Source organism: Podarcis vaucheri (assembly GCF_965113315.1).
Source record: "Podarcis vaucheri genome assembly, chromosome: 3".
In the NCBI taxonomy this organism is placed as follows: domain Eukaryota; kingdom Metazoa; phylum Chordata; class Lepidosauria; order Squamata; family Lacertidae; genus Podarcis; species Podarcis vaucheri.
In genome coordinates this window covers 18,822,299-18,843,111 of record NC_138761.1, presented here as the reverse complement: position 1 = coordinate 18,843,111, position 20,813 = coordinate 18,822,299, and the positions used below count along the sequence as shown (strand labels likewise).

The window sequence follows — 20,813 nt, the reverse complement described above, 5'->3', positions numbered from 1 at the left end:
GCCACTCCACCAAGGTAGCCATTTTGTAATATGCCATGCTTCCACAGCAGCCATTTTGTGACTTGCACCCACGGCATTTTCTCAGAATTCCTAATGCACCTGCAGTGCTAGCCCAAAAAGGTTGCAAGCCCCTGGGGACGTAAGCCCCACTGAACACAGTGGGTCTGATGTCTGTGTAAACATGTGTATTGTTAAGCAGAATGCATACGAAAAAGCAATACAGGCAACTCCCAATTTACATTGGTGTTACGTTCCGTGCCTCTGCACATGAAACCAAAATCGTGTATATGGGAGCACCCTAGAGGGGCACAGCTGGCAAACTATAGCTCCCAGACATCTTTGGCAGAAGCCATGTCACAGGGACTAAGGCCCCATTTGTACTAGACATTTAAAGCAGTATTGTGTCACTTCAAATAGTCATGGCTTAAGGGTGCTGAGACTTGCTAGGAGACTTGCTATTCCCCTCACAGAATTACAGTTCTCATAGTGGTTTAACAGGCAGTCCTTTCTTTCCCCAGGAACGATGGGACTTCCATACAACTCTCATCATGCTGCACAAACTACAGTACCCAGCATAGGTGCCATCTTGCGCTGAAGGCTGTGGATGCCCGCAATGAAGGGCTTCAACTTTGCCCATTGATTTTGTGGGGGCTCAGCCCCACAAGTATATTATTGTGGGTGCTGAAGCACTCATGGCCCCCTGGATTTGGCTTCAGTGGCACCCAGGATTCCATAACTGGAAGCCGTAACTGTTTAAAGTGGTACGGTACTGCTTTAAATGCATAGTGCAGGCAGAGACTGAGAGAGAACTTCAAGTTCTCACTGCGGCTCAAGGAAACGGTGACAATGTTACACTGCCCATGACCACGCTACAGGCCTAGGCTTTTCGGAGGTTCCCCATTGTCCTTGCTGTATGCATGAAGTCTAACGCCCACGCTTGGCAGGGCTTTGGGCCACGCATAGAACTTCCATTACAAAAGTGTGAAAAGTGCTACCAGGTGATTCTTTCTGCTTGTTCTAGGATTTGTTCGGTTTTTCTTAATATCAAAAGCAACGATCCTCGGAGTGTGTCACCGGTCTTTAGAGAGTAGGCTGATCACGTGACTTCTACTTTCTGTTTCCAGCTGCCACATAACATTAAAAGAAACTAACACTTAATGCTTTCCTTAATATTACTTTCCATATTTCTCCAGAGTTGCCATGGGAATATTAGGTGATCACGGCTAGAAGAGAAAGTGATCTAAGAGGAAAGCATTTCCCTATCTAGCCATTATTCATCATAATTAAATAGCAGAAAACTACTTTCGCTGCAACTGGCGTGGACACAGTTACCCCCCCTCCCTCACTTTCCTCTTTTACTTTACCATTTGTTCTTTTTTTAAAAAATCCAAGCCTCAACTCTTGATAGAGAGTATGGGCTCAAATTTTATATCCTGTTTACATTACAGAACGGGTGGGGAACAATTTTCCAATCTGAGGGCCGTGTTTTGTGCCATCTTCTGGGGGCCACATGTCAGTGGTGGGCAGGGCCGGAAGCAAGGGTGTGTGGAGCAAGGAATGTACAATTTATCTTCATACAGTAGGCTAGTTCCTCCTCCACATGCCCATCTTCATCCTCCACCCAGGCAATCAAAACAGCTTATCAGAATTTGAGGACACATTTCAGTCAGGCAGATTGGGATGCGGGTGGCGCTGTGGGTTAAACCACAGAGCCTAGGACTTGCCAATCAGAAGGTCGGCGGTTCGAATCCCCGTGACGGGGTAAGCTCCCGTTGCTCTGTCCCTGCTCCTGCCAACCTAGCAGTTCAAAAGCACATCAAAGTGCAAGTAGATAAATAGGTACTGCTCCTGTGGGAAGGTAAACGGCGTTTCTGTGCGCTGCTCTGGTTCGCCAGAAGCGGCTTAGTCATGCTGGCCACATGACCCGGAAGCTGTACGCCGGCTCCCTTGGCCAATAAAGCGAGATGAGGGCCGCAACCCCAGAGTCGGTCACGACTGGACCTAATGGTCAGGGGTCCTTTTACCTTTACCTTCAATCAGGCAAAAACATGGTGCAAAATAGAGCCAGTGGCTTGGGGAGGGTTTTGAGGGCCTGATAAAAGAGGCCTGGAGGGGTTGCATTTGCCTGAGGCTCCCCACCCCTGCATTAGGGAAAGGATTTATAGACTACGCTCCTAGGAACACTGGAATTTTCCAGCAGCTGCTCAGGGGGTCCTGTGTATGAAGATTAGTAATGGATGATCAGCTTCCTGCAAGATACCCCCACAATCCAGGTGTGTGTGTGAAGGCTCACATATATGGAATCAGGCCAGCTAGATAATAGGGGAATGGTGCATGCGAATAGCTGCTTGGAATGCAATTTCCCTACCCAATGCACCAGCTGAACGTGGTCAGAGATTTGCATAGGCGCCGACTCCATGGGGCCTGAGGGGGCTCGAGCCCCCTCAAAAAAAATTTTTGGGGGGCTCAGCCCCCCCAATAATCTCGGGCGCCCTTCCAGCAGAGCGCCGCCGCCGTCCCCCGCCTCCTCCCCACCTGCTCCCTTGCCAGCCAGCCAGCCAGCCGCGCGCCCTAGTCGGAGAGCCCCGGCCGTCCCCCGCGAGATTAGGGAATCCCCGGGGGCGGGGGCTCCTGCCTCGCTGCTTCGCAGCACCACCGCCACTGCCAAGGCACTGCCGGGGGGAATTTCCTTCTTCCTGGCGGTTTCAGCGGTTTAGGGCCGGAGCGGAGGGGGCTCGCCCTCTCTTCTCCGGCTAGCCCCACGTTTCCCGCATATCAGCTGTTCCGGAGCTGATTAATAGGCGCAGCACGCTCTCCCCTATTCACTCACGAGGAGGCGGCGCCACTTTATTTGCATATTCATGAGCTTATTTATTATTCATGAGCTTTCCCGGGGCCCCCCAATATTTTTTATAAGTCCGCGTCCCTGGAGATTTGTGTCTATTGGTGGTTTGAAACTGGGGAGGGAAGATGGGAGTCCATCCACATGACAGCTGATTGGCACTTTCCAGAATTGCATGCTGGGCTCCTTTCACAGTGCTGGTGATTGCACATAGAAAGATATGAGGTGGCTTATTCACCTTTACAAATCTTTCTCTAAAACGGTGGCCTCAGGCTTGGGGGGAAAACCCCAGCTTATAGTTTTTTATGTGCATCTCTATTTATCTGTCTGCGCTTTGGGTGGGGAACCTGAGAGTGGCCTTCAAAGCGTGCATTTATGTGCGGGAGAGAAATGGGGAGGGGTACTGAATAGAGCGGGGAGCTATGCAATGCTGTAAACTGTCTGCCTCTGCCAAACTGGTCACAGCCACTGATCGACTCTTCCTAACAGCCTTTCATAGGAAAAGCTTTCCACTCCTGATCTACAGACATACATTCTGTACAGCCAAAAGATAAAAGGGACCCCTAACCATTAGGTCCAGTCATGGCTGACCTCGCTTTATTGCTTTATTGCTGACCTCGCTTTATTGCAGTGCTCATCTCGCTTTGTTGGCCGAGGGAGCCATCGTACAGCTTCCGGATCATGTGGCCAGCATGACTAAGCCGCTTCTGGCGAACCAGAGCAGCGCATGGAAACGCCGTTTACCTTCCTGCCGGAGTGGCACCTATTTATCTACTTGCACTCTGATGTGCTTTTGAACTGCTAGGTTGGCAGGAGCAGGGACCGAGCTCACCCCCTCACGGGGATTCGAACCGCCGACCTTCTGATCGGCAAGTCCTAGGCTCTGTGGAAGTTGATCCCATAGGAGGTAGTGACGGCCACCGACCTAGCTGGCTTTAAAAGAGGATTAGACAAATTCATGGAGGAAAGGGCTACCAATAGCTATTAGGCGTGATGGCGGTGCTGTGCCTCCAATAGCTGGAGGCAGCAGTACTTCTGAATACCTGTTTCGGCAAACCACAGGAGGGGAGAATGCTCTTGTGCTGATCACGGTGAGAACAGGATGCTGGGCTGAATAGGCCACTGGCCTGACCCAGCAGAGTCTTCTATACCTTCAGAGACAGTGAATACTGGGACACGCCAGGAACTGTTTTCCCATTTCACCTGCTGTTTGTATAAACCCAGTTTCAGTACAGTGGTACCTCAGGTTACATATGCTTCAGGTTACATACGCTTCAGGTTACAGACTCTGCTAACCCAGAAATAGTACCTTGGGTTAAGAACTTTGCTTCAAGATGAGAACAGAAATCGTGCTCTGGCGGCACGGCAGCAGCAGGAGGCCCCATTAGCTAAAGTGGTGCTTCAGGTTAAGAATAGTTTCAGGTTAAGAACGGACCTCCAGAACAAATTAAGTACTTAACCCGAGGTACCACTGTACTTTTTACATGCTGCAGCCTTAAGTCATATTTTGCAGGAATTCTCCAACAACTGCTCAAGTATCTTGACTGAACTTCCTTGCCCTTTCTTTGAGCTGTGCATGCTAGATCTTATCTTTCACAGAAGACAAACTCACTCTCTCTCTCGGGAAACGGAAGGTGGCTTTATCCCAGGTCTTCATATTGTATTGGTGGCCTCTTTCGGGTTGCCTAAAGGCCACCGCCAGCGTGATGTTGTCAACAATGGACCATACCATAAACACACGTTTTGAAAGCTACACAGATTTCATTCTGAGCGATAACAGCATGCAGAAAAGCAAGTGGCTCATGCCATTGTGCTGTATCACCCAACAAAAAAATCTCTCAAGCTTATCTCTGCAGATAAGAATCAGTTTAAGCCACATGCACCAAATGCAAGCTTAGGCTGAATCCTGTTTTTGCAGTTTGACCTTTAAGGCACTGCAGCAGTAGACCAAAGAAGTCTTTGAGAAATGCCATCTTTTAAAACATGCAGATGTTTTCAACACAAAGCCAAAGCAGCACTTGCAATGCTTTCAAAAAGTGTTAGTGAGCCTTGATTTTTTTTTAAAAAGGGATTTTCTTCAGATAACCAAAGTCTTTGAGTGTACAGTGATGCTATGTGCTGTTTTGTAGCAGTGGTACTTTTTAGCTCCGGTTGAGAAAGAGCCCTGAGGCTTCTCTGAGCTAAATGGCATTCAAACCACTACACATTTGTCAGATTAAGAGGGAGAGGCCTTCTCGGTGAAAAAAGAACATAAGAACACGTGCAGAGGAAGACAACCGAGATGATCAAGAGTCTGGAAACCAAGCCTTGTGAGGAGACTGAGAAGTGATATGATAGCCAACTTCAAATATCTAAATATCTATCCTGCTTGGCAGGGGGTTGGACTCGATGGCCCTTGTGGTCTCTTCCAACTCTATGATTCTATGAAAGGGCTGTCACGTGGAAGATGGGGCACGCTTGCTTTCTGCTGCTCCAGAGGGTAGGACCCAAACCTATGGATTCAAATTACGAGAACGGAGATTCCAATTAAACATAAGAAATAACTTTCCGGTGGTAAGAGCTGTTCAACAGTGGAATGGGCAACAGTGGAATGGGGAAGGTGGTGGACTTTCCTTCACTGGAGGTTTTTAACCAGAGATTGGATGTTGGGAAAGATTGAGGGCGCAAGGAGAAGAGGACTACAGAGGATGAGATGGCTGGACAGTGTTCTCGAAGCTACCAGCATGAGTTTGACCAAACTGCGGGAGGCAGTGGAAGACAGGAGTGCCTGGCGTGCTCTGGTCCATGGGGTCACGAAGAGTCGGACACGACTAAATGTCTAAACAGCAGCAACAACAACAACAACAACTGGATTGCTTGGGGCCCATTCCAACTCTACAAGACTATGATTCTATAATACTAAGCAGAGCCTGATGGATGGAGGCCAGCAGCCCATCTAATTCACAATCATGTTCTCATAGTGGCCAACCAGGTGCCACATGCAACTTTAGTTCTAGAGTGATCTCCTTAGAGAGGCTCACGCGGGGTTCCCTCTGTATTCTCTTCCCCCGTTTCATTTTTTAATATGAAAAAAAAATCATCATACATATATTTTATTGATTTTTAAAAGGAAACAAGCTAAGCCTGCACTTAAACAGAGCATCCGCAGCGTTAATTCTGCAGAATGAAATACAACTTGAATTGTATTTCAAAAGGAATTAACCTCTATATTCTTTACTGTGCCAAGTGAAGGGTTGCAGGGGTTTTTAAAGTCTCCATGCTAGCTGGGGCTGATGGACGTTGTGGTCCAAAGCAGGTAGGTCAAGGCCGGCTTAAGAGAGAGGAGCATACCAGGGGGGGGAGGGGGGGTTGCTGAGGCTTGCTTTGCAGGATCACAATGGGAGCTTAGAAAGAAGGCGATGTCTGACTGTGTGTGCGCGCAGACAATTATTTCTGCAAAGTACCAGAGCAACTTCCCCCTTTACTGCTACTGCGGCAGTAACCTCAATCCAGCTCTGGCAGCTTGACAACTATACAAGCAAAATGACGTGGTGGGGAGGAGGAGGTCTGGATGTCAGAGAAATAGCCTTACGCACTCAGTTTTCCTAATTTCACGTAGCAGCTGCTTCCCCTAGTTCCAGAAAAGCCAAGGGAGTGGTGAAACGGAGCACACGAACTCATGAGCAGAAGACCTGCAACTCAGTGGCATCTTCTTTGCATGCAGAAGGTCCCAAATTCAATCCTGGGCATATCCAGGTGGGGTTGCAAAGGATGTTGCATCCTAGAGAACACTTGCCAGTCCATGTAGGAGAAGACGGTGAAATGCAAACAGGGGACACAGAAAGGGCTGAACTCCTCAATGCCTTCTTTGCCTCAGTCTTCTCCGATAAAGAAAACAATGCCCGACCTGAAGAATTTGGAGCAAATGATTCAGCAGAGGAAACACAGCCCAGAATAACTAAGGAGATAGTACAAGAATACTTGGATAGTTTAGATGTATTCAAGTCTCCAGGGCCAGATGAACTGCATCCAAGTGTATTAAAAGAACTGGTAGATGTGATCTCAGAACCACTGGTAGTCATCTTTGAGAATTCCTGGAGAACAGGTGAAGTCCCGGCAGACTGGAGGAGGGCAAATGTTGTCCCTATTTTCAAAAAGGGGAAAAGAGAGGACCCAAATAATTATCGCCCAGTCAGTCTGACATCAATACCAGGGAAGATTCTGGAGCAGATCATTAAGCAAAGAGGGAACCTCCAGAAGGCCCTCGGAGCTGGACCTCAGTGTGCAGGCTGAGACACTCCTTCAGGTATACTGAAGGTATAAAGATAAAAAGCAAAACAAACAATGCAAGGCAACCTCTCCCTCTGTATGCCAAGGGTGGCTAACCAATGGCCCTACAGATGTTGTTAAGACTCCCAACTTACCAATTATCAGGGATGGTGGGAAGTGAGAAGTGAGGTTACAGGGAGCCAGGAAGAGGGCCTTCTTGGTAGTGGCGCCCGCCCTGTGGAACACCCTCCCATCAGATGTCAAGGAAATAAACAACTATCTGACTTTTAGAAGACATCTGAAGGCAGCCCTGTTTAGGGAAGTTTTTAATGTTTCTATTCTGTTTTTAGTCCTTTGTTGGGAGCCGCCCAGAGTGGATGGGGAAACCCAGCCAGATGGGTGGGGTATAAATATAATAATAATAATAATAATAATAATAATAATAATAATAATAATAATTATTATTATTATTATTATTATTATTATTATTATCATCATCATCTACATGGAGACACCTATAAATACATCTCTACCTATACATAAGTATCCTGCTAGATCAGGAGCCTATCTAGGTCAGCATCCTGTTTCTAAGGACCAGCAAGATGCCTCTGTGAAGCACCTCCAGAGCAAGACAAGAACAACAGAGAGCATCCCTTCACATACCGAAAAAAAGTTTCAAACAATTCTAGAACACCTTGAGAAGAAGAAAAGATCTTCGTCATGGCCGGTATCCCTTTAACGGTGCAACTGGGTAATTTTGGACTCTGGGCTTACAAGGGCAGTCATTCTTTAGAGAGCAATGTGTTCACCAGCTTCAAAACGTGCTAAGATAGTCTTGTTGTGTTCAGAGGCCCTGGGCTTCTGTCCCAAAGTCCTGTCCAGGTGGCTCGACTGATCCCATAAACTTCTCCAATAAATCACACCTCAACAGCAGCACTGATGGAACTATTTTTTGGGAGTACAGATCGAAGGTGCTGCAGAACCGGTTTCATCAAGGGACCAAAGCAAGAAACAAAGACGAAGAAGAAGAGATTGTAGCGGTATATATTACAGGGAATTCTTCTATGCTATCACCTCAATTTCCCTGAAAATGCACTATTTGTATGTCGCTTCTAATACAATTGCTTTGACACACACAGCTTAGAAGTTTGCCCTTGGAATCTAGGAACTGAAGTCCATCAGTCACAATTAAAAACAACACTAGCAGTGTTTCTACCAGACTGGCTTGTGGCACTGCAAAAGTTATGATTTGAGGAAGGATGGCAAGCATGCTTGGAGTGGGTGGATGGTTTCTTCCTTTTTTCTCCTCCTCCTCCTGTTGCTTTGATTCTCTGGCTGGCCGAGTTCATTTGCATGACTGTTTCATGCTTCTGTCAGCATACGCTCACGTCTGCGATAATTTAATGCCACCGCTGGATGAATTGACAACGTGCTATCAGTATAGGAAAGTATTTAATACTGCTGGCCACTCGCTGCTGTGTTATCATAAGGCGGGTTGGCAGCATGCCTGGGAGCTCTCACCACTGGAAAAGTCTGATCGTTTAATAAACATAAATAAATATGGAGTTCCATTAAGCTGGAAGGAATAAAGGTTTATTGGCTGGTTTAAAGAGCCTGGACAGGTCATTTCCTCATCACTTCAGATTTTAGCCTGCTAGCCCTCGGGACTTCACCGAGAGCTGAAACATACCCTTTGGCTACTGCCCTGCACATTTTCAGTCTGACCTAATGATTCTCTGCGGCTGCAGAAAGCACCATGTGCGCTTCACAGAGAGGTAAGGAAAAGAGCATTAGAGCGACACCACATGCCCTTCTGTACTAAAGGGCAACTTGTGGTCATGCAAATCTGCCTGTCTGTTAAGATCATAATTAGAAACTTTTTCCAGGTGACCCTGCCGTCCAAGGTCAGGTGGGTGGTGACTGAGTGGACTGATGGGTTGTCCTGCCTCATCTCAATCAGGGGTGGGGGACCTGTGCTGCTAGACTACAAATCCCATCGTCTTTAATATTTGGCTGTGCTGGGTGATGCTGATGGAAGCCTAACAAGACACAGAGGGGCACAGGTTCCTCAGACGTGTCCTAAATGCCTTCCCTGCTTTCATCTGCTGATGAAGCTCATTTCCCTAGGAATTTTTATTTTCATCATCTTACTGCTGGGTTTGGTTGTTGTTGTTGGCACCTGTCTGTCTCAAGAGACAATGGAGTGAAGTCAGACTGCTGGGGAATCACAGCACCTGGTGTGACTGCAGGGACCAGTAAAACTTCAGTAAAGCATTAAAATATTTTATTTCATCAAATAAACTTTATGTATGTCGCGCTATTTGTATTTAGGTTCTTGCTGTTTGACGTACAATTCCTTGCTCTCCCCATACTTTCTATGCACGCTTACACCCTAAAACACCCACAGAATCTACAGTGGAGCTCTTCTGACCAGTAAACCAAATAACGTAAACTAAGCCATAACAAGAGATCTATTTAGAAACCGAAGTTTCGCCCACCCGCCCCACCCAATAATTTTTGTTGATTTTTCTTTCTTTCTTTCTACAGAACATCCCTCCTCAGGGCCCGACAACAGACATATAGCAGGTTGCTGTTACCAAAACCTACAGCAGAAAACACCCAGAGATCAAAATCGTCAAAAGGCACCAAACCAAAGAAATCTATGAACAGAAAAAATATATAGAAACAGTAAGTCAGTTCTAGTAAGCCAGAAGATTTCAAATGCCAGCAAGACCCCTCTGCTATTTTTGCTTTTATTTGTATAAATGATAAAGCACTGCCAGTCAGCTGATAAAAGAAGCCTTGCACTTCTTTTCTCTTGCGAAACTGAAGTTTGTGTGCGTGTGCGCATAAGATACAGTATAAAAGAATAGACTTTGTACAAGAGAGAGAGAGAAAGAAGCGTTGGAGCCCTGTGAGAGACGACACCCACACCCCAGGAAATCTCTTTTTGCTGTGTAGGTGGAAGCACTGAGATGTGTTATCTCTAAAAGAGCAGTTTTGGGGAAACCTCCATCATTTTGTCATGCAGATAACAGTTCACAATCTTTCAGACAAAGCTGAGAGGATGGAAACTCAACAGTGACAACAGAAAGACACCTGTATGAAAAATGGAAAATGCCATCTCACACATCTCTGTTCTTAAATAGCAACATATGCCAGAGCTTCGAAAGAGCAATGCCTGTCATTAATGCCTTAAGACTTAGCACTCAAGTGAAATTTCACTCTAGTCAACGTAGCCAATGCATCATTAACCAATTGAGCAAAGGAATCTCATGGCAAGGTTTTAAAAATACGTATCTCTAAGTACCTTGAGTACTTCTTCAAATATTTACTTATTTACAATCCTATCAGTTCAGAATGGCCCAAAACAGCTTCGGGACGTAACAAAGCCACGTTTTTAAAAACCTTTTCTCCCCAGCCGTCGTCTCGGTCTGCCTGCTCTGTATAGCTGCCATGAAAAATACACTTCATTCCCCCCCACAACATAACATCACATATTGCAAAATACATGTCCTTTTCCGCACAAAGATTAATGTTCGCACAGGAAAGTGTAAGACATAAAGCAAACTTGAGAGGTCATCTACCCTTTATTTTAGAGCTTTTCTGCATGATCACTCCCAGACAAAGGGAGACGGCCACCAGGAATGTATTTATTGAGCTCAGACTCCCCCACTCTCAGCTGGTTCCATGTGGTTCCCAGACAAGTATCCTGTACTGCTAAGTTTCAGCAACAGAACGGTACAAACAGAATCTGCAACAAAATGTTGCGGTCTGGAGTGCTCCTGCTCAGGATCCCAGTCGCCAAGACCCTCTTCCAGAACATTCCAATTTTTATTTTGTACTTCTCCCACTCTCGGGGTTCCAACAAGCCTGCCGATTCCCAAAGCCATTTCACTAACAATGGTACGTTCCACATGTTCAGTTAACTGTTGTGTAGTTAAAATAGTTGGCCGATGCTGCTATTATTGCAGTGCCATCAATATACATGTAACAATGTGCCTTTCGTGTTTCATAAAAGGTTAGGTGCCTGATTCCAAGACACTTAAAATCTAAAAGAATGAGGAACGTAATGAAGGGAAGGACAGAAGTGGGGAAATCTTACTGTAGCCCAACCATAGGTTAGAGTTCTTATGTTGTCCATATGTGTTATGCCTTAGTATCGGCTGTGTTCGTATTTGAATGTAATAGCTTTGTGGGTTCTCCTAGAATGGTTTGGAAAGTTCAAGCCTCTTACAAGCTTAGCACTCATGGGAATAAGAGGTGAGGTCCTCTTGTGGGAGGGGGGTATTGCTTTTCTTTTCTTTTCTTTATTATGTATTTTGTGTCTTTGTATTTTTATGTCGTGAACTGCCCGGTGATCTTCGGATTAAGGGCAGTATACAAATTTAATAAACGAAATAAAGTAAAGATAACTCCCTCTGTGTGTGTGTGTGTGTGTGTGTGTGTGTGTGTATCTGTGATGTCATTTGACTATACAGTGTTACCTAGGTTCTCAAACTTAATCCGTTCCTGAAGTCCATTCTAAAACCAAAGTGTTCCAAAACCAAGGCGCACTTTCCCATAGAAAGTAATGCAAAATGGATTAATCCATTCCAGACTTTTAAAAACAACCCCTAAAACAGCAATTTAACATGTGTTTTACTATCCAATGAAACCATTGATCTATAAAATGAAAGCAATAATGTATTGTATTGTAGAATAAATAAGACAGTACTATGGATGATAAAAATTAAAATTAATTTTTTTCTTACCTGCACTGATGACAGTCATAGTTCAGATGGGGGGCTTTTATCCATATCCGCAGTCACTCAATCAATCAATCAATCAATCAGTAGCTGAATTGGGTTCTACACAGTCACAAAAGCAAATTACCGGTAACCGAAAAACCCTCAAAAACAAAAATGCAAAATAAACAGCAAAAACAAAAGCGACAACTGAATCCGTTCTGGAAGTCCGTTTGACCTCTGAAATGTTCGAAAGCCAAGGTGTGGCTTCTGATTGGTGCAGGCGCCATGGAAACAATAGCCAACAGCCGCACTTCCGAAAAACGTTCAAAAATTGGAACACTTACTTACTTTGGCATTTGGGAACCAAGGTGTTTGAGTATCAAGGTACCACTGTATACGAATCTGCACAATAGGTTCGCTACAGTGGTACCTAGGGTTAAGAACTTAATTCGTTCTGGAGCTCCATTCTTAACCTGAAACTGTTCTTAACTTGAGGTACCACTTTAGCTAATGGGGCCTCCCGCTGCTGCCGCGGTGCAATTTCTGTTCTCATCCTGAAGCAAAGTTCTTAACCTGAGGTACTATTTCTGGGTTAGCGGAGTCTGTTACCTGAAGCGTCTGTAACCCGAGGTACCACTGTATTTAGAGCACAAGCGGAGAATCTCTTTCATCCCAGCATATTCCCTTGCAGACGACCTTCCAGGAACCACATTCCAATGGTGCCTGAGGGGAAAGTAGGTGGCGCAGTGGATGGGACCCTTGCCTTTCTACAGTGGGCTACACTTCAGCCACACAAAAGCCAGAAGATTCTGCACACCCAAACCTCCCTCCACCCCCCAACTAAGAGGCATTAAAACACTTCAGGGACACATTTCCTGCCCGGCCAAAGCACCTGAGAAGGGTGTGGAGCAGGGTCACTGAGGGATGTGGCTTAAGGCAGTCCTGAAGGCTAGGCAGAAGACACCTGGGTCTGTGGTTCCCCGTACCTGATTAAGTATATTGGGTTATGTACGTGCAGAGTAGACCATCCCGTGGGTAAGGTCTCACAGTTGGTACAATCATGAGGCAGAATGGTGTCATGGTTAGAATGCTGGTTTGGTTTAGGGAGACCTATGTTCAAGCCTAGGGCTTGGCGATCAGAAGGTCAGCGGTTCAAATCCCCGCAACGGGGTGAGCTCCCGTTGCTCACTCCCTGCAGTTCGAAAGCATGTCAAAGTGCAAGTAGATAAATGGGTACCGCTCCGGCGGGAAGGTAAACGGCGTTTCCATGCGCTGCTCTGGTTCTCCAGAAGCGGCTTAGTCATGCTGGCCACATGACCCGGAAGCTGTATGCCAGCTCCCTCGGCCAATAAAGCGAGATGAGTGCCGCAACCCCAGAGTCGTCTGCGACTGGACCTAACAGCCAAGAGTCCCTTTACCTTTACCTTATGTTCAAGTCCACCTGCTCAGCCCTGAAGCATGCTGGAAGAGTCTCCATCTGCAAACTTAGCCTACCTCACAGACTGCTGAGACCCTACCTAATTTACAGACCTAATAGATATATAAAGCCATTTGCACATAACAAAATATGTATTTTATCAAAGTAATGGTTGAACTGAAATACAATTAAGAAGAAGTATATTAATAGTGAAATAATAATTAAGCTGTAACTTAGAACTATTTTTTATTCATAACAAACTTAATAATGCAAACACATTGGCATTTGGCAATAACTAAAATTCCTTTAGAAACACAATTTACAAAGACTTATAGTCTAGTCTCTAGAAACTTGCTGTAACATGAAACAATACTAAGTGTAAATATATGAAGCAAACTACTTATAAATAGCAGAATGTAGGCACCCAAATATAGAAATGAGCAAACCTGTGCTATTTTAGGGAGCAGGCTAGTAGGCAGGGTCCATTACTTAATGACAGAAGCCCACACAACACAAAACACTGTTGCTGTATGTAGATTTTATTTGTTTTTTATCTTATATTTTGGAAATGTACATCCAGATTTTTTTCCTTAATTTTTTTGGGGGGGGCCCCAAGAGAGTGGGGCCCTCAGTTATAGCTTGTTTATCTTATATGTAAATCCAGCACTGGGTCTAGGGCCAAGGGTCTCCTGGCTGTTCCCTCACTGTGAGAAGTGAGGTTACAGAGAACCAGGCAGAAGGCCTTCTTGGTAGTGGCACCCACCCTGTGGAACACCCCCCCCATCAGATATCAAGGAAATACAGTGGTACCTCTGGTTACATACTTAATTCGTTCCGGAGGTCCATTCTTAACCTGAAACTGTTCTTAACCTGAAGCACCACTTTAGCTAATGGTGCCTCCTGCTGCTGCTGCGCCGCCAGAGCCCGATTTCTGTTCTTATCCTGAAGCAAAGTTCTTAACCTGAAGCACTATTTCTGGGTTAGTGGAGTCTGTAACCTGAAGCGTATGTAACCTGAAGCGTATGTAACCTGAGGTACCACTGTAAACAACTATCTGACTTTTAGAAAACATCTGAAGGCAGCCCCGTTTAGGGAAGTTTTTAATGTTTGATGTTTTATCATGTTTTTAATATTCTGTTGGGAGCTGCCCAGAGTGACTAGGGAGGCCTGGCCAGATGGGTGAAGTAAAAGTTTATTATTATTATTATTATTATTATTATTATTATTATTATTATTATTATTCCGAGGATGAAAGTGGGTGGAACCACGTATGCCAAGTTAACCTCTTTTGCAGCACTCCAGCCATTTCCTCAAGGCACACAACATGGTACAGCCATGTGCCGAACTGTTCACCCAACACCTATTTACGCTTAAAGCGTTCTGAAGTGTTGACAATATTAAGAGATGCTTCTTCACAAGGAGGGAGGCAAGGAGTTCTCATAAGCATCTGCCTGGCCAGGACTTGGATGAGTGAAGCACAAAGTAAATATTCTTTTTCCTTCTTTTCTGCACTGGCAAAACAGAAAATGTGTGTGTGTTTTTGTCAGCTATGAAAAACAGTTTTTCTCTAGCAGATCATCAGCTCCACTGTCAGTCTTGGCACAGCCTACTGGGCACCCAGATGTTTCGTATCAAGTCTGAAGAACTTCCATATGAAAAGAAGCCCGCCTTGCTGTATAGGCAACACCTGATTGCACTAAAGAGTAATCTGAGATTAATTTGCCAGAAAATGTTGAGAAGAGTACCAGATGCAGTTAGTGGTTCCCATAAATCACACGGACTTCATTTAAAACACAAATGTGATTCCAAATAAAAGTATAAGGCAAGATAAATGTTTATTTATTCTAAAAAATAAAAAGGTTCTACCAAGACAGGCCTTCAAGGTGATTTACAAGGCATTTTAAACAACACGAACATACCCACTAAACTAGCTTCAGGGCTGACCCAAGACAGTTTTCTGCCTAAGGCAGAATACCAAACTGTGTCCCTTTCCCCAAGTCATGGGGTACTGTAATCAAGCTAGTTTGGCACCTGAAACAGAAAATCCCAGAAGAGCCTCTCTCTGGGAGTATAAATACAACAATATTATATTGGACTTACTAACATGATACTCAAGGTCAGCTGCTACTGTCTACCAAATAAAATGGTAGGGATGGCCCTGAATGGCTAGTTTAAACAAAGCAACCAAAAATATGATAGACAAATTTAATGAACTGAACATTTCTTTCTATCAAGGTATTGCTACTAGGGCTACCAAACCACTTGAGAATTTTGAGACTGCAATCCTATGCACTTACTTGGGAGCAAGCCCCATTGAACTCAGTGGAACTTACTTCTGAGCAAATATCCATAGGCTCTGGCTGTGCAAGTTGGTTAACTGCGCAACTTTTTTAACATCTTTAACTGATAGTGAAATAAAATCACTACTTGTAGGTTGAGTTTTGAATGCATGAACTAGGATAGCATCATAATATGCAACAGGAAATACAGTGGTGCCCCGCAAGACGAATGCCTCGCAAGACGGAAAACTCGCTAGACGAAAGAGTTTTCCGTTTTGGAGGTGCTTCGCAAAACAAATTTCCTATGGGCTTGCTTCGCAAGATGACAATGTCTTGCGAGTTCCTGCTGGTTTTCCCCCTCCCCCCTTTTTCTAAGCCGCTTATCAGCTGATCCGATCAGCAGATAAGCCGCTAAAAGCCGCTAATAGCGCTAATCCGCTAATCCGTCAATGGGCTTGCTTCACAAGACGAAAAAACCGCTAGATGAAGAGAATCACAGAACGGATTCTTTTCGTCTTGCGAGGCACCACTGTACAGTAATACTATCATGAGGAACTGAATGCGCCCACTGAATTAAACTTGGTAAAAATAAAATTTCAGTATAAGGAATTGGGTCATGTAATATAACAGTGCAAAGTAAAAGAAAGGGATGTCAGCGTTTTTAAAAAGTGTTTGCAATTTATATCATGCTCTGTTCACACATTAAGCTCTTGGGCTGTAGGGTAGTTACTGTCAGAATGTTGACTTGCACCTGTATTAACAACTGCTAATCTTAAAAAAGGAGTTTATATTACAGTGCAATAATGTACAGCTGGATTCTGGCCTCTTTGGTTTTATGATCAGTCTTCAATTAAATGGGGACACAATCGAATCCTCTCCTGCTATGATGAGGTAAATTGGGAAAGCAGTTTCTCTTAGTACAGTTCTGCCGTTTCTTACAGCACAACCATCATACACCTTGTTAAATAAAAAAGCTATAGTGATCATGCTATCACCAGTTAATTCTGTTGTGAAAGATTTAGGCAGCAATCCTATACATAAAGGTAAAGGTACCCCTGCCCGAGCGGGCCAGTCTTGACAGACTCTGGGGTTTGTGCGCCCATCTCACATCTATTGGCCGGGGGCCAGCGCTGTCCGGGGACACTTCCGGGTCACGTGGCCAGCGTGACAACGCTGCTCTGGCGAGCCAGAGCCGCACACGGAACGCCGTTTACCTTCCCGCTGGTAAGCGGTACCTATTTATCTACTTGCCCCCGGGGGTGCTTTCGAACTGCTAGGTGGGCAGGCGCTGGGACCGAGCAGCGGGAGCGCACCCCGCCGCGGGGATTCGAACCGCCGACCTTTCGATCGGCAAGCCCTAGGCGTTGAGGCTTTAGCCCACAGCGCCACCCACGTCCCGCCAATCCTATACATACTTACCTGGAAATCCCACTGAGCTTGGTAAGACTCGCTTCTGAGCAGATAAGTGTTGTGGAATCTTTTTCAGCTTGGGTAGGGAGGGTGCAAAGGAGGCTAGAATAATGGATGTGGCTCTGCCCTTTGTACAGCAGATTACACCCCAGCCATGCAAAAAGCCAGATGTTTCTACAAACATACAAATATACCTCCATCCTGTTTTCAGGCAAGCAAGTAGCATTATCCCTGTTCAAACACCTATTATTGTATATCCTAATGGCAGTCTTAATACTCAGGGTACCAATCTTTGTGAAACAAAAGTGACCACACACACCTGCCCAATAACACCGAAAAAGTATGGGTGGGGGATGACACAGCAAAATGAGGACTGAGTATCCTCTATGGGCATAAACTGCTAGCTGACTGTGAGTGAGGACAGAAAATAAGAGAGTATGTGGAATGGAATTTTTGGAGACCTAAACGCTTGTACTCAACACTGCAACATTTTGTTGCAGAGCCTTAAATGAGGACAGCATTCCAAAAGTCTAATGAAGTGGACTCCAGTCATGAACTGTTTATGTCATAAAAACTCTGTTACTCTTTTTAACACTTATCTAGGTACAAGTCCCAATGAATTTGGTGGGGCAAACGTCTGAGTAGATATGAATAGGATGTGCTGCAAGGTATCTAAATACTACTTGTTTTTGCTGCAACAGACTAGTGTGGCTACCCTTCTAGGTGACACTATTGGAGAAAGCTTTTTCTTCAAGCTTACAAAATGAAAAAGGCACACCTAGTTATTAGGAACCGTCAGTAACTGAAGTCAAGCTTCACCCGCAGAATGAACTTTGTCTAAGCTTAAGAAAAGAATAGAGGCCTGCAATGAGGCATTTTTGAAAAACTTATTGTTTGTCACCCTCTTGTGGAAATGAAGGAAATGAACTTGTGTGAGAAAATGAGAGACTATTGATACATAATTATCAAAAAAATAAAACAAACAGCAATATCAGCAACAAAAACTAAGGAATGTAGTGTGGCCTAAGTGTTCATCTTGTTGGCCAAGATGTCCAAATCAGCTTCGATTGTACAACCTGAATTTGCCAGTATGTGATCAAATTGCACTTGAAAACACTGAGCACTGCAAATTATCTCACTAACACTTAAAAGAGTACTTGCCTGTCTTCTTCTCCCGCTGCCTTCATAAGGACTGCAGCCTTATTTCCCTAGTTTCCATTAAACAGTGTGAGGCAGCTGATCTTGGTCATCCTGTAAATGGTTGGGGTTTTTAGTTTATTAAAAATATGTACCTTTACTTTCAGAGATAGGTGATTTGTGATAATTTCTGCCGTGGGTGCCAGTATAACTAGTAGCGCAATCCTCGCCAAGACTGCTCAGAGCCAGTGTTAGAGCGCTGGACTAGGACCTGGGAGAGCAAGGTTCAAATCAGCCCCCTTGTCAGTTCACAGTAACCTTCCTCACAGGGTTGTTGCAGGGGATTAAATGAGAAAGGAGAGAAGCATGCCACACCACTTTTGAGCTGCTTGGAGGAAAAGGTGGGATAGAGATGTAGTAAGCAAATATAATAAAATAAAGTAAGTGAGGTGTTATGTACCGAGTTGAATAGGATCCGAAATGCAGCAGTCTGATTGGTCCTAGAACAATGCAGCAGTATGATTGGTCCGCAGGAGCCACCCAATCCAGCTCCAGGTGGAAGTGAATCCACAACCTGATTGGCCTACAGGAGAATCCTGGAATTAGCCAATCACATGCAGCCCATTGTGCAAATAATGTATATAAAGCAGATACTTTGGGGGAACTTTCATTCCTCCTCACCACTATGAGCTGAATAAAGAGCATGAAATCCACTCTCGACTCCGAGTATATTTCATGAGACCTGTTGGATTCCAGTGAAGTAGCGATAGGATCCCAGACTTATTTGGCCAACTTTTGTTTCCTGCTACTGTGATAGGAAGCTACGAAGGTGAATAAGGCTACCTTAGCATTTAATAGGGTGGTATACAAATAATTTATTATTGTTGTTGTAAATACCAACAATAATATAAATAAATATAAAAATGAAATATTAATAAAAATTACACCTACACTTCCGGTTCCTAATTGAGCGCCCGGGGCAAGTAGCCGATGCAAAAGTCGTGGGGACCGGACATCAAAAACGCGAAGCTCCGCCCCCTCCTCATATTATCTTTCTGCCCCGCATACGGTGGGCTTCGAATGTGAACCGGAAGTGAGGGTCGTGGGTAATGCTTATCTGGATTCCCCCACCCTCTTTACCTCTTCTGTAACAGCGGCGTTACTACGTCTTCTCTCCAACGAGAGACTCTCCGCTTTCCTTCGTTCTGATTGGCTCTCATTCCGGCCAATCCCGAAAGGGCCAGAACTCCTTGTGCGGCTGCGCGGGACGGTTTGAATTTTTTTAAATGTTTATTCCCAGTTATGGTGGACGCGGCAGCTTCCATGGCTTCGCCGGCGCCTGGGGCAGCCCTGGAGCTTTCCGCGCGCGCACAGTGAGTAGTCGCGGCGGGGCGGAGGCGAGGCTCTTCTCCTTTCCCGTGTCTTATCGTGGGCCTTAAAATCTGAAGGGATGTAGGAGGGTGGTGGGCTACGGGGGGGGGGAGGGGTAAATTGCACTCTGCACATGCACAGAGGCCGTGGCAGTGAGACTCCGCGCTGCCTGTGCGTGGCTTTGAAGCTTGTTTGGGGAAAGGTAAGGGGACCATCCTCCTCCCTCTCTTACTCTGAACCCAGAGGCTGCCTCACCTGTAAGGGAATGTCAGGAAATATCTCCTCCACCACCAAGAATCTCCTCCACCAACCCCAAGAATATTCAGCAAAATGGTATCCTCAGTTTTGCTGCCTGGAAGTAAGGTGGTTTGGGTTTTTTTTATGAAGGCGTATTTTGTCTAGCTTCCTTTGCGCCACGATCAAAGCAACTACTCTATTCTGAACTTAAAAATGGAAAGCGTAATGCTGGTGGTCAACAAAAGAGGTTTAAAGACTGTCTCAAGGCAAATCTAAAAAAATGTAGTATAAACACGGACAACTGGGAAATACTGGCCTGCGAGCGCTCCAGTTGGAGAACAGCCTTTCTGGTAGGTCTGTCTGTCTATGTAGCAAGGGCAAAAGTGGACAGTGCATTATTGTGCCAGCAATGCCAAGGTTTTTTTTATATAAAAAAATAAACATTTGTTAACTTGCACTTTAGTGCAAAATTGTGGGAGGGGTCAAATTAAGGGGGGGAAAGCTGTTGAAAAGTAATGGAGGAAGGAACCATCAAGCTTTATGCTACTACTGTATTTTCTAAAATAATAATAATTCTCCACTTGGAAATCTCAGTATGTAATGGCTGCAATCCTAAGTAGGTAAAGGTAAAGGTACACCTGACCGTTAGGTCCAGTCACAGACGACTCTGGGGTTGCGCGCTCATCTCGCTCTATAGGCTGAGGGAGCCGGCGTTTGTCCGCAGACAGCTTCCGGGTCATGTGGCCAGCATGACTAAGCTGCTTCTGGCAAACCAGAGCAGCTCACGGAAACACTGTTTACCTCCCCGCCAGAGTGGTACCTATTTATCTACTTGCACTTGATGTGCTTTCAAACTGCTAGGTGGGCAGGAGCAGGGAATGAGCAACGGGAGCTCACCCCGTTGCGGAGATTCAAACCGCCGACCTTCTGATCGGCAAGCTCTAGACTCTGTGGTTTAAATCACAGCAGCACCTGCGTCTGGTGGCAATCCTAAATGTCATGGGTCAAAGAGTGTGATAAAATACTTTAATGGTAAGAGTTGTCAAGCAACAGGTGATTGATTTAGCCCACCCCTTCAATTAAAGAAAGAAAATCCCCTAGCAGGTACCAGGAGGCACATAGTGACAGTTCCATACAGGCCT

The 20,813-nt window shown here is 45.2% G+C and overlaps 2 protein-coding genes across 2 annotated transcripts in view; one reads left to right on the top strand and one right to left on the bottom strand.

Moving 5' to 3' along the window:
• Positions 1-19,194, bottom strand: part of BCL2L11 (BCL2 like 11) — a 107,471-nt gene extending 88,277 nt beyond the window's left edge. The window contains exon 1 of the mRNA XM_082217972.1: positions 19,015-19,194. The gene's annotated coding sequence lies outside the window, so the exon portion shown is untranslated. The remainder of the gene's footprint in view (positions 1-19,014) is intronic.
• A 96-nt stretch (positions 19,195-19,290) lies between these two features.
• BUB1 (BUB1 mitotic checkpoint serine/threonine kinase) overlaps positions 19,291-20,813 on the top strand; it is a 33,911-nt gene continuing 32,388 nt past the window's right edge. The window contains 1 exon segment of the mRNA XM_082217388.1: positions 19,291-19,436. Coding sequence (XP_082073514.1) covers positions 19,366-19,436 — 71 coding nt within the window. The 5' untranslated portion in view covers positions 19,291-19,365.